General features: G+C 41.5%; 1 protein-coding gene across 1 annotated transcript in view; it reads right to left on the minus strand.

Moving 5' to 3' along the window:
• Window positions 1-17,438, minus strand: part of LOC126101381 (uncharacterized) — a 101,801-nt gene that overhangs the window by 34,105 nt on the left and 50,258 nt on the right. Inside the window, exons 3-4 of the mRNA XM_049912047.1 lie at window positions 9,389-9,530; window positions 2,449-2,582 (exon numbers count right to left, since the gene is read on the minus strand). Coding sequence (XP_049768004.1) covers window positions 2,449-2,582; window positions 9,389-9,530 — 276 coding nt within the window. The remainder of the gene's footprint in view (window positions 1-2,448; window positions 2,583-9,388; window positions 9,531-17,438) is intronic.

Raw genomic sequence — 17,438 nt, forward strand, 5'->3', positions numbered from 1 at the left:
ATTGTCAAAAGCTTTCTCTAAGTCTACAAATGCTAGAAACGTAGGTTTGCCCTTTCTTAATCTTTCTTCTAAGGTAAGTCGTAAGGTCAGTATTGCCTCACGTGTTCCAACATTTCTACGGAATCCAAACTGATCTTCCCCGAGGTCGGCTTCTACCAGTTTTTCCATTCGTCTGTAAAGAATTCGCGTTAGTATTTTGCAGCTGTGACTTATTAAACTGATAGTTCGGTAATTTTCACATCTGTTAACACCTGCTTTCTTTGGGATTGGAATTATTATATTCTTCTTGAAGTCTGAGGGTATTTCGCCTGTCTCATACATCTTGCTCACCAGATGGTAGAGTTTTGTCATGACTGGCTCTCCCGAGGCCATCAGTAGTTCAAGTGGAATGTTGTCTACTCCCGGGGCCTTGTTTCGACTCAGGTCTTTCAGTGCTCTGTCAAACTCTTCACGCAGTATCTTATCTCCCATTTCGTCTTCATCTACATCCTCTTCCATTTCCATAATATTGTCCTCAAGTACATCGCCCTTGTATAAACCCTCTATATACTCCTTCCACCTTTCTGCCTTCCCTTCTTTGCTTAGAACTGGGCTGCCATCTGAGCTCTTGATATTCATACAAGTGGTTCTCTTCTCTCCAAAGGTCTCTTTAATTTTCCTGTAGGCAGTATCTATCTTACCCCTAGTGAGATAAGCCTCTACATCCTTACATTTGTCCTCTAGCCATCCCTGCTTAGCCATTTTGCACTTCCTGTCGATATCATTTTTGAGACGTTTGTATTCCTTTTTGCCTGCTTCATTTACTGCATTTTTATATTTTCTCTTTTCATCAATTAAATTCAATATTTCTTCTGTTACCCAAGGATTTCTATTAGCCCTCGTCTTTTTACCTACTTGATCCTCTGCTGCCTTCACTACTTCATCCCTCAGAGCTACCCATTCTTCTTCTACTGTAGTTCTTTCCCCCATTCCTGTCAATTGTTCCCTTATGCTCTCCCTGAAACTCTCTACAACCTCTCGTTCTTTCAGTTTATCCAGGTCCCATCTCCTTAAATTCCCACCTTTTTGCAGTTTCTTCAGTTTCAATCTGCAGTTCATAACCAATAGATTGTGGTCAGAATCCACATCTGCCCCAGGAAATGTCTTACAATTTAAAACCTGGTTCCTAAATCTCTGTCTTACCATTATATAATCTATCTGATACCTTTTAGTATCTCCAGGATTCTTCCAGGTATACAACCTTCTTTTATGATTCTTGAACCAATTGTTGGCTATGATTAATTTATGCTCTGTGCAAAATTCTACAAGGCGGCTTCCTCTTTCATTCCTTCCCCCCAATCCATATTCACCTACTATGTTTCCTTCTCTCCCTTTTCCTACTGACGAATTCCAGTCACCCATGACTATTAAATTTTCGTCTCCCTTCACTACCTGAATAATTTCTTTTATCTCGTCATACATTTCATCTATTTCTTCATCATCTGCAGAGGTAGTTCGCATATAAACTTGTACTACTGTAGTAGGCATGGGCTTTGTGCCTATCTTGGCCACAATAATGCGTTCACTATGCTGTTTGTAGTAGCTAACCCGCACTCCTATTTTTTTATTCATTATTAAACCTACTCCTGCATTACCCCTATTTCATTTTGTATTTATAACCCTGTAATCACCTGACCAAAAGTCTTGTTCCTCCTGCCACCGAACTTCACTAATTCCCACTATATCTAACTTTAACCTATCCATTTCCCTTTTTAAATTTCCTAACCTACCTGCCCGATTAAGGGATCTGACATTCCACGCTCCGATCCGTAGAACGCCAGTTTTCTTTCTCCTGATAACGACGTCCTCCTGAGTAGTCCCCGCCCGGAGATCAGAATGGGGGACTATTTTACCTCCGGAATATTTTACCCAAGAGGACGCCATCATCATTTAATCATACAGTAGAGCTGCATGTCCTCGGGAAAAATTACGGCTGTAGTTTCCCCTTGCTTTCAGCCGTTCGCAGTACCAGCACAGCAAGGCCGTTTTGGTTAATGTTACAAGGCCAGATCAGTCAATCATCCAGACTGTTGCCCCTGCAACTACTGAAAAGGCTGCTGCCCCTCTTCAGGAACCACATGTTTGTCTGGCCTCTCAACAGATACCCCCCGTTGTGGTTGCACCTACGGTACGGCCATCTGTATCGCTGAGGCAAGAAACCTCCCCACCAACGGCAAGGTCCATGGTTCATGGGGGGGGTTTCCTCCCTACACTTTTCGATATGTAGCCAATAAGCTGCACCATCGCAGTTGGAAAGAAAAATAAGCCAACTACATTTAAAAAAATTATAATACTATATTATCAGCAAAAGACTAAAATCGAAATGAATTTAAATGGTTTTGCCAACAAGAACCTCTTCTTATATTCTGCTTAAATCTTACGAATTAGAGACGCAATTCTAGTACTCACTCAGATTCATTTCAAAACGCCCTTTGCCTTCAATTTTCTCTCCTTCGAATGTGAAATTGATTTTGTATCTTCCTGTCATTGTCACTAATGGACTTTTGCCACCCACGAAGACCGTATAGTCGTCCAGTTTGGCGCTGCAAAGTGAAAAAAAGATGATTACGCTTTAACATCTGTCGACGGCCAGGTCACTGGGGAACTACGCGCACACACACACACACACACACACACACACATTATATATATATATATATATATATATATATATATATATATATATATATATATATATATATATATATATATATATTGCATTCAAAAATTCTTGTATTATGTAGGAGAAGTGGTCAATAAATATAATTTCTGTTTTCGTTTCTAGTTAATTTTATTTTCTACTAAATTCTTTATAACAGTGTGTAAGTAGTCAAACATTTTTGCAGCTGAAAGTCTCATTTCTTTCCGTGCCACACTATAGTTGACTGAACGATATTCTGAGTCATTTCTCCTCCTACTATCACATCTATAAATAAAACTGTTCTTCTCGAACTGAGATTGATTCTTGACAACAAACATCATAAGAAAGTCAATATGCTAGTTGCCTAACGATCCCACAGTGAAATATGCTATGGAAGTGAGGAATTCAACCTTCCAATTCCTGTTTACTAATATCTTCAAATACCTCACAGACACGAATCTAATAACGTCCAGTGTATGTTGTTAACCAAGCTTCACGAAGAAAGTATTCCATTAAGACCTGTAGTGTCTTCAGTTCACTACCTTGCCATAAATTAGCCAGAGTTAGATTCACTAAATAAAACAAAAGCTAAATTTAAACAAAAATTGGGAGTACCTAATTCGCGCATGTAAGTCAAAACACTGAAACAAGTACCTATTCTATCTAATGTTAACCCAATCTCATTTGGTATCAGCAGCTTGTTTTTCAATATTACAGTTGGAGAGACTATGGAAATTTTAAAAGAATTGTTACATTATATCAGAACAAATCCATTAGATACAGAAGATATGAGATTGGCAACTGAGGCACGCTTAAAGTAAAATTAATTTCAGTTTCAACAGACACTGTACAGTCAGTCAGTAGCAATGCAGTCGTCTTTGAACCGCCTATTAGCTGAAATGTTTATGGATAATTCTGTACAAACCTTTTTAGATAAGAGCCCATAAGTTTTAAAATACAATGCTGGATCAGGTATGTCGATGATGTACTGTGCTTGTGGACAGGAACCACCAAGCAGGCAAAAACATTGGTTTAAGATATACAGGAAAAAAACATTGGTTTAAGATATACAGGAAAGTAAAAAAAAAAAAAATTGTCTAATGGAATATCTTGTATAGACACCTTTTATTAACCTGACACGTTCCACATCATTACGAAGTGTCGTATTCATGATCTATGGAACAAGTACTAATCTAACCTAATCTAATACAATCTAATCTACTTCTAGAGACTTAGTAAACCTGTCAATTCTCAGCATCCTATAACATATAAAAACCCAACCTTCCGCTCTATGGTACACTGCCTGCTATCTACATCACAAACGAAATCAGAGTTTGAAAACGAATTAAAAATAATTGAATAAATTGCATACAGGAATGACTACAGTCCTATCTCAATTGATAATAAACTCGCCGGCCGGAGTGGCCGTGCGGTTCTGGGCGCTACAGTCTGGAGCCGGGCGACCGCTACGGTCGCAGGTTCGAATCCTACCTCGGGCATGGATATGTGTGATGTCCTTAGGTTAGTTAGGTTTAATTAGTTCTAAGTTCTAGGCGACTGATGACCTTAGAAGTTAAGTCGCATGGTGCTCAGAGCCATTTTTGATAATAAACTCATCAGAAAGGAGAACCAGAGGATAACAGTCACTTAATCACACTGACAACACATAGATCCCCATGCTGTATGTTCCTAGGCATGACTTGACAAGTACGTCCAGAAAATTAAAATCCAGGAAATGTACACCACATTTTTATACTAGGAATATTGTTGCTCACACTCTGTTCAAGAGTAAAGACAAGATTCCACCTTTATAACAGAGTGGAATCTATAGGATTTCCTGTAATTTCTGTGGCAAATTAATTGTAAGACAATAATATGAGGCTACTAGACTGATTCAACGTGAAAGGAGTTAGAGACTTAAAAAAGAAAAATTCTGTCTTTCCTCAAAATCCTCTGAATGGATATCGTTCTTATGATGTTATATTCTTCATTAGGAATTATGGGCAGAAATCAGGCATCAACTGACATTCTGGCTATCAATGAACACCACTCACAATGACTTAATCCATAAGTAGCAAATGCAGTTCCATTATTCATTCTTATTAAAGTAGCAGCAGCCAGTTAAAATTTTTCTCGCCATTACATAATTCTCTTGTTGTTATTCCACTGACTCCTTCCTCCCCTCTCCTCTCCCCTCTTTTCACTGTTCTTCTCATTCGACAGTTTTTTTATTCATATAACATGTAATCCGTGCCAGTATTCGCTCGTGTACGGGTTTTGGCCTGTACATTCTTATACTTTTAATCTTCGTTCACAAAGTAATATAAATTTTTTTTGTATGGATATTTAGTCGTAAGAACGCACATATTTGTGGGATGAAAATCTTTGTAAACATATTGCCTGTTGGCGTCTGTCTCGGGATCTTCGGCCGACGTTTGTTCCACGATTTTTCTGACGTTTTGCCAGCACGAGTAGCTGACAGTCGAAACTTCATACTGTATTGCTAGCGGTGGAAAGGATTCTAGACCGCCGGAGATTATATGTACTTGTCGCGCCAACGTCTGATGAGTTTCACTGGTTAATTTTGCAGTGGTTCTCCCACTTCTAGCTGAAACGGTTGTTCGCTGCAGCACGGAAATTCAAGATCAGTTAACTTGAGGCTTCCCTCTTTCTTGTTGAAACTGTTGTCATGTTTGTGGATTTCCATGCCTTTCCCGAACAAGACAGAGCGATAGCTCTTCTCCAAGCAATAAATTTCGGGTAGTGCTCCACCACGGCCGATTTCTCCTCCTGACCCACCCTGCAGTATCGTTTAAGTTCGGTGAACCTGGTGTTGATGGCTAGACTATCATTCCCACATAGACTTTTCTTCCACATGAACGGGGAATTTGTGTTGTACTGGCGACGTTACAAGTGGGTTCCTATTGTCCTTTTCTGATCCAAGACACCCTCTGATCTTCATAGCTGATCTGTAAAACTTCTTTAGGCCAAGTTTGTGCAGGATGAGGGCGATTCTGTCCGTCAGCCTGGGTATGTAAAACAGAAAGACTTTACCCGGCATTTCTTTTCTGACGTTTCACATGGCGGGGTGTTATTAGATTTCGTGCCTCTTATTATGCAACTGGTGGAGTGCCTATGCCATTCAGAACACTTTCCAGGTGTTTCATAGTGCGTCCGAGATGCTGCAACTCACATACCTTACACGCGTTAAGAACGTACTAATCATTCCCTTTTTGTGACGTGGATGATGACTTGACAGTTTATAAAGGTACCGGTCCGTGTGTGTCGGCTTTCGATATTCTCTGCGTGCTGGTTTCTCATCATTCCTCATAACCAGCACACCTAGAAAGGATAGTTGGTGCTCGTTTTCTGCCTCCATAATAAATATTAAATTGGCATGGAGACTGCTCGGGGGTCTTAATAAGTCACGGAGTTGTTCTGTTACTCACTACGGCTCCACACGACGATGGTATCGCCGACGTATACCTGTACCTGTACCAAACATTAGGTCGACATCTCCTCCACACAGAGGAGTAGTACAAAATTATTGAGGCTTCAGTGGCCACTTATTGACAAATTGCCTGTTGGCTTCGCTCTCACCCGACATTTTTTGCATTCAGCTGTCGTCATGGTTGCCGTGCCGTGGCCATCGGCGTACTCTGTCCTCTTCGACTAGAGTACGTCGTGGAAATTATGAGATTCCAACCGTTATCCAACTCGTAGCACGGTTCATTAGATTTTCTGGCAAGATTTATCTACGTATTCTTTAATACTGAGGTACCAAAAACATGCTGTGGGCACTGTTATTGTTGTATCGTACACCACTGAAAGTCCGGTGGACATACAATGGTAACAGCGCACACACTCATATCTCGACTGCAGTGTAATAGAAGCGTAAGTCATTTACAGGTCACTGCATTTAGGTGGTGAACGTTCTGCAAAAATATGTACCAAACATGGTTTGCCGCACACATTTTACTAGTATTTGCATCTGAAATTGCTTAGTCTAGCGTAGAAACAGCTGTAAAATACGGAGAATAAAACAAAACAAAATCGACTGTACTGAAAGGATTACATTTGCATACCGTTTAACCTTTTCTCGTCTGCTTTTATTCCTCCGTCTGCTGTAATGATATATTAAACATAAGTAAGCAAATGAGGAAGCATTCAGCTTTTTTCAAGAATTCATCATTAACTATGAAAAGAAAAGGAAAAAACCAGTTTTTTTCGATTAATTGTAAGTTACTTAATTGGCGCGTTTCAACCAACTGCAAACAAATAAAAAGCAACGACCCAAGAATGTGACCTTAACATTATTATCTCGACTTTGTTCAGGTTAAAACACAAAGGCTCTTTGTTGCTTTTATAAAGGGGAAACTGCCCTATTACTGGGTGCCGTTTTTAAATTTAAAATCGCCAGTAAATTAGCAGTCTTTAAATTAAGAAAATGTGCCGTATTACTACTACTGAATACTGAAATACTACCCTTACAAAATATTTTCTGATTCTGTAATTGCAGATCAAAGAATTAAAAAGGGTAATTCTTACCTCCGGAAATATGTTTCCTAATTACAGGATATCGGGGTTCCTAGTTATGGGTAGTAAACAAATACAAAAATTTAATGATTAGTATCATAGCCTTTGTTCTTATTAATATTTTGTTTCAAAAGTAAAGAGTGCTGCATGACTTTTTGTTATTCTGCAGAAGTTTCAGTCATAAGAAAAATGCTCAGTCCTGTGCTTTTTGATACAGAAATCACATTCAAAAACAGTACAAGCATCACCGTCGACACCTGCACATAGCTCTGACACAAGTGAAAGCAACCGATGCATTTAATCCAGGTCTCATTGGACTTGTCAGGTGACCACAGTTGGTCACAGTATAATCATACGTGCTTCTTGTTCTCTTCATATTCATGGTTTAATGAAGGCTTGAAATGGAGTCTTTCTCACCATGATCCTGCCGTTTCGTGGCTTACTTGTTCTTTCTTACGAACACCTTCCTTTTGGTAGCCTCAGATATTGAAGGTCTGTCACATGTATCAAATGAAGCTCATGGAGTAGGTTTTGTTGAATGTGATGTCTTCTCTGTTGTCTTTGCATTGCCAAGTGTTTGCAATAATAATACTTTAACAAGTTGTTGTACAGAATGAAACAATTTAATGATTGTTATATGTCTATGAGGTCCACAATGTAAGTTAGTAGTAAATTATATCTGAGGCAACGCACTATATATTTACGTCGTTACAATCTTTGGTTTATGTTATTGGTTCGTGTTCTGTGAGACAAACTAAGTTATAAATGTATATTTAAGACAAATTTCAGGGTTCTGTGCACAGTAACATATTGTAAATAATTCAATAACCGTTTTAAATTTATAATCTTACTGTCATATTACGCTAACATGTGCATCTTATACGTTTTTGTAGCAAAATGAAACCAAAACGAACAATTGGCTGTATCCAGCTAGCAAAAATGTAATATCATTGGTCCGCCCGAAGACGAGAGTGTAAGCTCTCGAAACGCGTGGTGGGATGAAATAAAGAGTGACTGACACAGATAATTGTTTTATTTGAAATTTTATTGTCGTAAACAGTCCAACATGGACGACATAATATTATGGCTTTCTTTCCCCCTTTATCTAGGTACTGCTCCAAAGTCTTTTTAAGAGGAGATAACGTCAATACTACTGCTTTTCCTGCACTTGGTATTGGGTTTGATGGCGGAAGTACAGCAAGTGGACTGATTTCAAAAGCAGAAATCGCTGTTTCTTGCCTTGCATTGGTTGCAATCAACAATGGCTCTACTGCGGCTTCTGAGGCCTCATCCGTATTTGCTGCTGATTGCTGAAGAGGAAAATTCACAGATGAAGAAACCAAGGGGGTTATCCGGACATATCCCACATTTTTTGAAACCATTTACATCTCACCAATATGACCAATCCATCAATGGCCTAACGTCTTTGTCTCTCAAACATCGGACAGGTGGTATCTGGAATAAAATTCAGAACATCGTTTTGTATAGACTGACGCCAAATTTCGGATACCCGAAATAGTGCAACATATTACTACCCACTATTAGGGACACTTGCTTCTATTTAGGCACTACCTAACCCTTAAGTGAACTGTGGGTGACATGATTTATCAGACAGATAAAAAGTCTCATATGAAATGCTTTGAAAGTACATCTTCCCTGGCTCTAAGATAGATTTCCAACTGAACTTTAGAAAATGTTTTTCCTGACCACAGCGCAAAGATAGCTGTGGAGAAAGAAACGTTAACAGCACCAGCATAAAACTCTCAAAGGCATATCAAAATGACCTTAGCTACTGGTTGCCGGAGGGAGCTACAGAATGCAGCACCAAGCAAGGACGATATTCAGCTACTCTGAATTAGGCAAAACCCGAAATACGGGCACTTTTCCCTATTCGTCGGCGAATCTTAAAATGATTTTGTAGTTCTTCTTCTTACTGCTTCCCTCCTATAATATTTCCCTGCCTTAGTGTCTCGAAAGCTGACTCTAAACACCACATCACTGTGGAAACGTCCAAAAATAAGACACACATCCTCTATTACGACGCAGTAGGAAGGCCCAATATAGCCGGCAGTGTCACGTGACGCGTCTTCAACCAGTCACGGCGACTGGCGGGTGGGAAAGGGGTGGTCGCACAGCTCCTAAAGGGCTTTTCCTCGCAAGATGTACACTCACCGAACCCCGTGGAAGGTGCTGTTGGCGATCCCCGAGACGCGGACGTCCCGCAGCTTGAGCTTGAGCCCCGCCTCCTTGTTGCCGAAGTCCAGCTTGTCCACCAGCAGCGGCTGTAGTGCAGGCAGCCCCAAGTCAGGATTTCCTGAAAACGTATTGTGCAGCTCAGCCAACTTTCACAAATCACCTCGTTAAGAGGGGCTGGACACGACGAAAATTTCGATCTGTGGTCTTTTCCTACAATAAAATACGAAGTCTATTCACAAATTAACCTCGCACTGGATATCAAAGAAAGAAAAATGGAAAAAAATTATATACAGTCTGTACTTACGAGGTGACGCTACTTCTCCACACAGTTGCCACCCAAACTGAAACATTTGTCGTATTGTGACATCAGCTTCTTCATTCACTCGTAAAAGAATAGTGGCACTCGCTGCTTTAGCCAGTTACGAGTATTAATCGGTAGTGATGTGCTGAATGGCTAGCTGCGCCTTCATCTTCGAAGATAGGTGAAAATAGCTTATAGCCAAGGACGTTGAAAACTCTCCCAGCCAAAAATTCTGAGATTTTCCTTGTTTGAGTGAGAATGATGCCTTCGGTATTCAACCTGCGCCGTTTTCTTTGGATTGATTTTTGCAGGTTTATAAGAGTGTCACAATAAACACGTAATATCACAGACTTCTCTCCTTTTACTCTCATGAAATTGGTTGTCAAAATTGTGTTGTGATATCAAAAAACTGTAACAAATATTTAGCCGTTTGAGGGTGTCTGCTTCGAGATTTTTAGGCTTATTGGAAGAATGAGTGTCCGTCCACTGTTTGGGCCGTTCCTCAGTTTGAGAGCTCACGTGCTGCACACATGTCCCACCCTCAGTCATGACTGTATTCAGAAATTCCTCCTCCTCTTCATGGTAGCACCGAAGGAATGTCGAGGCTGAATATATTGTTTTAGTCTTGTGAACATTGATGAGACACTTTGGTACCGCCGCGCACAAAACTTGTGGTAACCGAACCTGTATCTAACAGTGTTAAAGAGACGATACGATATTGCAGTGCCTGTGTTGTGAAGTACGATGTAATGTTCCTTCGCACCTGCAAGGACATGCAGCAGGGACTGCGGCGACTACAGCGGCTATGAAAGAAATGAAATGTTTTGACAGCTGAGAATATGAAGCACCTCTATAGCTGTATAATGGAATGACGACAGTCAAAATTCGTGCTGGACCGGGACTGAAACCCGGCTTTCCGGCTTTACGCGCGCGGTCGCCTTAACCGCTTCAGCTATCCGAGCACGACTCACGGCCACCCCCAGACTTCTATGTCGTTGTCCATGTATCATGCCCGTACTCGTACATTCCATTAATGTTATTCTCATACAGGGAGATATTTTATATGCAAAAATACAAACAATAATTTCATTATTTAGCTGGATGTGGTTCATATTCGCAACTGCGAATATATTTCATGTCTTTCGCAGCAGAGCCTGTTCTTTCGAACGTATATGCATTATGGTCAGGACAAACACTTGCTGAAGAGTTCAGTTAGAAGTTTATCCACAAGCCAGGTAAGACGTACTTTCAAAGCATTTCATATGAGACTTGTTACCTAACAGATAAACCATGTCGGCCACAGTTCACGTAAGGGTTAGGTAGTGCCTAAATAGAAGCAAGTGTCCCTAATAGTTGGTAGCAATATGTTGCAGTATTTCGGGTATCCGAAATTGTGCATCAGTTTATACAGAGCTATGTTCTGAATTTTATTCCAGATGCCACCTGTCCGATGTTTGAGAGACAAAGACGTTGGGCCATTGATGGATTCGACGTACTGCTCAGATGCAAATGGTTTCGAAAAATTTAGGATCTATCCTTGTGACCCCCTTGGTTTCATTATCTATGGATTTTCGTCTTCTGCAATCAGCAGCAAATGCGGACAGGGCCTCAGAAGCCGCAGTAGGGCCAATGTTAACTATAGTTAATGTAAGGCAAGAAACAGCGATTTCTCCTTTTGAAAACAACCCACCTTCCATACTTCCGCCACCGAACCCAACACCAACTGCAGGGAAAGCAGAAGTGTTGACGTTATCTCTTCTCAAAAAGGCTTTGGAACAGTACCTAGGTAAATGGAAGAGGAAAGTCATAATCTTATGTCGTCCGTGTTGGACTGCTGTAAGGAACTGCACAATAAAAGTTCTCATAAAACAATTATCTGTGTCAGTCAGTTTTTATTTCATCCCATGACGCGTTGAGTGTTTACATATATGCATGTACGAAGGAACATTGCATCGTACTTCTTCAGATTACAACCACTGCGATTTCGTATTTACCGACGATAATGTCTCCCCTGCACGGGAATAACATTAATGGGATGTACGTGAACAGTTATGACACACGGACAACGTCATATTTAAATGGTATGGACGTCATATGGAAGTTTCGGTTTGGCCTTCAGTCGCGATCGAATAGCCAAAACCGTTGCTGGCACGATAGCTCAGAGTGTTCGGTCAGAGGGTTAGCTACCATTTGTAATAAATAACTGTGTGAACGGATCAACGAAGAACCTGAACGGGTGTCGTCGGACGTCTGCCTCGAACAAATTCAACGAACAATACAGAAAAAAATGAGATCAAAAAAAGGAAGGCGGTTATGGCGACCGCTCGCGTAAAACGGGAAATCCGGGTTCGATGCCCGATCCGGCACATACGAGGGTGGAAACTTTAATAGTGTCAACTATTAATTTACAAGTCGTACAAAATACATACGTGTTTCAAAGTTTTACGGACTTTAAAAGTAGTCACCAGCATTGTATATAACCCGTTGCCAGCGACGTGGAAGTCGTAGGATACTCTTAGCAGTGCCAGTTGTGTTGACAGTTCGAGCGGCGCGGTCTATTTCCCGACGAATTTGTAGCAGTTCTGAAGCGAATGCCGTGAAGTGTTTCCTTCAGTTTAGAAATCGAGTTGAAATTACGAGGGCTTAAGTCAAGGGAGTGGAGTAGGTGGTATAGCACTTAACAGCCCCATCAGTCAAACAAATCAGTAACAGCTTGCACTGTACGTTCTTGAGCATTGTCCTGCAAAACGATGGTCGGGTCCTGCAGAAAGTGTCATCACTTCTATCTCTATGCTGATCATTTTTGGAGCACAACCTACGACCAGCTTAGAGACAGTTCAAAAATGTGTGTGAAATCTTATGGGGCTTAACTGCTAAGGTCATCAGTCCCTAAGCTTACACACTACTTAACCTAAATTATCCTAAGGACAAACACACACACACACACCCATGCCCGAGGGAGGACTCGAACCTCCGCCGGGACCAGGCGAAAGACAGAAGTGATACCCTTTCCCCCTGAATTTCAATCCCACTCTTGAGCCTGTCTTTTCAGTTTCCTCGTTGCTTCTACGATGTACAGATTGAATTTTCAATCTGAGCACTCCGTTCTTGATCTTCCACTCTTATTGTTCCCTCTTGGTACTTGTACATATTGCATATTACCCGCCTTTCGCTAAAACTTACTACATTTTTTCCTCAGAATTTCAAACATCTTACTCTACTTTACCGTGCCGATCGCTTTTTCCAGGTAGACAGATCCTACGAACGTTTCTTGACTTTTCTTCATTCTTGCTTCCATTATCAACCGCAACGTCACATTCGCCTCTCTGGTGCCTTTACCTTTCCTAAAGCAAAACTGATCGTGCGATAATTCTCGAGCTCGTCGGCTTTTTCTATCTTCGGTATTTTGTGGATGACGATTCCTCGAAAGTCTGATGGTGTATCGCTAATCTCATACATTCTACACACCAACGTGAATAGTCGTTCTGTTGTAACTTCCCCCAATGATTTTAGGAATTACGATGGAATGTTGTCCACCCCTTCTCCCTTATTTGATCTTAAGTCTACCAAAGCTCTTTTGTATTCTGATTCTAATAATGGGTCCCCTATCTCTTCCCCGTCGTCTTCTGTTTCTTCTTCTATCTCTTCGTCCTGTGTGTGTGTGTGTGTGTGTGTGTGTGTGTGTGTGTGGTTTGAGGTTTTCGGGCGCTAAACAGCGTGGTCATCAGCGCCCAAACGCATAGAAACAGGAACACATGCGGTGAAGGGACGAAGACGGACAGCGAACAAGGAGAACGGCTAAAAGACACAGGCCTGACGCAGTTCCAAATCCTCACATACGGAGGCAAAACAAGTGGAAAAGAAACGCACTTAAAAAGGAAAGGAAACGTCCTGTAAGTCCATCCCATCGTAGAGGCATTCAATGTACTCTTTCCACCTGTCTCCTTTCTCCACTACATTTAACAGTGGGATTTCCATTGAACTCTTAACGTTACCGCCCTTACTTTTAATTTCACCGAACGTTGTTTTGACTTTTCTATATGCTGAATCCGTCCCTCCGTTAATCATTTCTTTTTCGATTTCTTCACATTCTTCATGTAGTCATTTTGCCCTAGCTTCCCTGCACTTCCTATTTATTTCATTCCTAAGTGACTTGTATTTTTGTATTCCTAAATTTCCCTGAACATTTTTGTAATTTTTTCTTTCATCGATCGTCTGCAGTATTTCATCTGTTATCGATGGTTTCTTCGCAGTTGTCTTGTTTGTACCAACGGTTTTCTTTCCAACTTCTGTGATCGACTTCTTTACAGATGTCCGTTCCTCTTCAACTATACTGCATACTGAGCTATTCATTATCACATTGTCTATAGCCTCACAGAACTTCAAACGTATCTCTTCGTTTCTTAGTGTTTCCACTTCTTTGCGCAATGATTCTTCTTGACTAGTCTCTTCAGCATATTCTCCATCACTGCTAAATTGTGATCTGGGTCTATATCGGCTCCTGGGTACGCATTACAATCCAATATCTGATTTCGAAATCTCTGCCTGAGCATGATGCAACCTAATTGGAATCTTCCCGCGTCTCCAGACCGTTTCCAAGTACTCCTTTTGTGATTCTTGAACAGAATACTTGCTATTAGTAACCGATGTTTATTGCAGAACTCGATTAGTGTCTCCTCTCTCGTTTCTAGTACTAAGCCCATATGCTCCAGTAACCCTTTCGTCTACTCCTTCCCATAAAACCGCATTTCAGTCTCCCATGACGATTAGATTTCATCTCCTTTTATGTACTGAATTACTCGTTCAATATTCTCATAGACTTTCTCCATCTCTTCATCTTCGGCTTGCGACGTTGGCATGTATACAGGGCTATTATAAATGATTGAAGCGATTTCATAAATTCACTGTAGCTCCATTCATTGACATATGGTCACGACACACTACAGATACGTAGAAAAACTCAAAGTTTTGTTCGGCTGAAGCCGCACTCCAGGTTTCTGCCGTCAGAGCGCTCGAGAGCGCAGTGAGACAAAATGGCGACAGGAGCCGAGAAAGTGTATGTCGTGCTTGAAATGCACTCATATCAGTTAGTCATAACAGTGCAACGACACTTCAGGACGAAGTTCAACAAAGATCCACCAACTGCTAACTCCATTCGGCGATGGTATGCGCAGTTTAAAGCTTCTGGATGCCTCTGTAAGGGGAAATCAACGGGTCGGTCTGCAGTGAGCGAAGAAACGGTTGAACGGGTGCGGGCAAGTTTCACGCGTAGCCCACGGAAAATTGGCTCATGCCACAACTGGAGACCGACAGCGCCGACTTCATCTTTCAACAGGATGGTGCTCCACCGCACTTCCATCATGATGTTCGGCATTTCTTAAATAGGAGATTGGAAAACCGATGGATCGGTCGTGGTGGAGATCATGATAAGCAATTCATGTCATGGCCTCCACGCTCTCCCGACTTAACCCCATGCGATTTATTTCTGTGAGGTTATGTGAAAGATTCAGAGTTTAAACCTCCTCTACCAAGAAACGTGCCAGAACTGCGAGTTCGCATCAACGATGCTTTCGAACTCATTGATGGGGACATGCTGCGCCGAGTGTGGGAGGAACTTGATTATCGGCTTGATGTCTGCCGAATCACTAAAGGGGCACATATCGAACATTTGTGAATGCCTAAAAAAACTTTTTGAGTTTTTGTACGTGTGTGCAAAGCATTTTGAAAATATCTCAAATAATAAAGTTATTGTAGAGCTGTGAAATCGCTTCAATCATTTGTAATAACCCTGTACTTAAAGTGTCGTTGTCGGCTTTGGTGTCTGATGAGAACAACCCTAAAGCCGAAATGTTTACAGTAAATCACTCTCTGCCCTACCTTATTATTTTCCTCTTCAGATTTTCTAGCTTCCCTCTCATGTTCAAACATTTGACATTCCACACCCCGACTCGTAGAGCGTTATCCTTTCGTTGGCTGTTCAATATTTTTGTCATGGTCACCTCCACCATGTTACCTTGACATAAGTGGTTATGCCCTAGCTAGACACTACTAGCTAGGGCATAACCACCAATGGCAAGCTAACATACACCAATAGCGACAAACGTCGGTAAGCCCCTGCATATCAGCACCGTTGACTGGATATACCAGCTGCTAATAAAGCCGACCAAGGGGCTACAGCACGGAAATCGACGAGCTCGCCCACTGACACACAAACAAATCGCCAACATCACCCTACACTGTGCATCTGATATATGACCTATCGGACACAAAACTATGATGAACCTAACTGTCACAGGTTTTCTGACGCTGACCGAAAGATCAACACCGCCACCCATCGGGAGCCGCAGAGTAACAGCATCGCACAACGTCAAAGGTAGTAGTAGTAGTAGTAGTAGTAGTAGAGGGTTTTTTGAGCGCACGACAGCAAGGTCTTCAGCGCCCGCTCATTAACATAGTGAGACGGGTGTCAAGAAAAAAAAAACTCAGAACAGTAATATAAAGCGGAACAGAAAACACAGGTAACAAGCTTTGAAAAATATGTGCTTACCCACACCGAAGCGTGGGATGAAGCAGAGCGTCAGTAGTAAAACATGGACAACACAGGGAGAAAGTGGTAGAGGGAGCTAAAACAATGTAGCAGATGGAAGTGGCTGGCTGACCTCACGGAAAAAAGGGAGGAGTCAGCCACTCTGCAATACACTAAGACCTCCAGCCTAAAAGTTTAGGCCAGAGTCCAGAAACATCACAAAACTTTAAAACCCTAGACACACACGTCTCATCGTTAGCTAAAACACGAGGCAGATCCCCATCAACCCGTGCTTCTGCCCTTGCATCACGGTATAAAATGCAGTCTGTTAAAATGTGCCGGACAGAAATGGGCACATCACAAGCATCACAAAACGGAGGATCCTCCCGCCGTAATAAAAAGCTATGCGTGAGAGGACAGTGCCCGATCCGAAGACGTGTGAGGGCCACTTCTTCCCGCCTGAGCAACCGGCAGGAGGAACGCCACAGGCGAGTTGTTGACTTCACCAACCGCAGTTTATTGGCCGTCACCGCCAGCCATTCTTCCTCCCACAACTCCATGCACTTTCTGTGGAGTTGGATACATTGTTGGATTATGTATGCATGTTTTCTGATGGCAGTACTTACACTGATTAACTCACCACTATAACACTGTTCTACATGTTTTGGTGCCATTATAGTTCTAATTAAAATGTTTAATATATAAAGTAATATGGGTTCACCCCATTTGAGGCTACTTCATGTTGCCATTACTAAGGTAATGTCTCCATGAAGTGGGGGTATGTAAGGTAACAGGGGATAATATGGAACTCTTTCAAGTAATTAAAAATTTAAAGAACAGCAGCATAGATAATATGCTGGGCAAAATAGACCGGAAAATACTTGTTTTGTGTTTTGATGGGCGTTGTAGTTCCGTTGCTTAGTGTTTTGGGTTTCTTTTAATTGCAACGAATTATATAAGTGTGGTGATAATTTGTAAAATTATATAACGCATTTAGATTTAAGTATTTATATATTATAAAATATTGTAAACAAATTGTGGCCATGTTTAGCGATTATTTTGACTACTGTGGTGTCATGTGACCCGACTCAGGACTGTGGATATGAGCGGGAAAATCGGGGTCTTTTGTCGTTGGCCGTTGTGGTGGCGAGTTGGGAGCGGCAAAGTGCCGTGAGTGCAAGCATGGACGCCAGGGTATG

Source organism: Schistocerca cancellata, chromosome 9 (assembly GCF_023864275.1).
Source record: "Schistocerca cancellata isolate TAMUIC-IGC-003103 chromosome 9, iqSchCanc2.1, whole genome shotgun sequence".
NCBI lineage: Eukaryota > Metazoa > Arthropoda > Insecta > Orthoptera > Acrididae > Schistocerca > Schistocerca cancellata.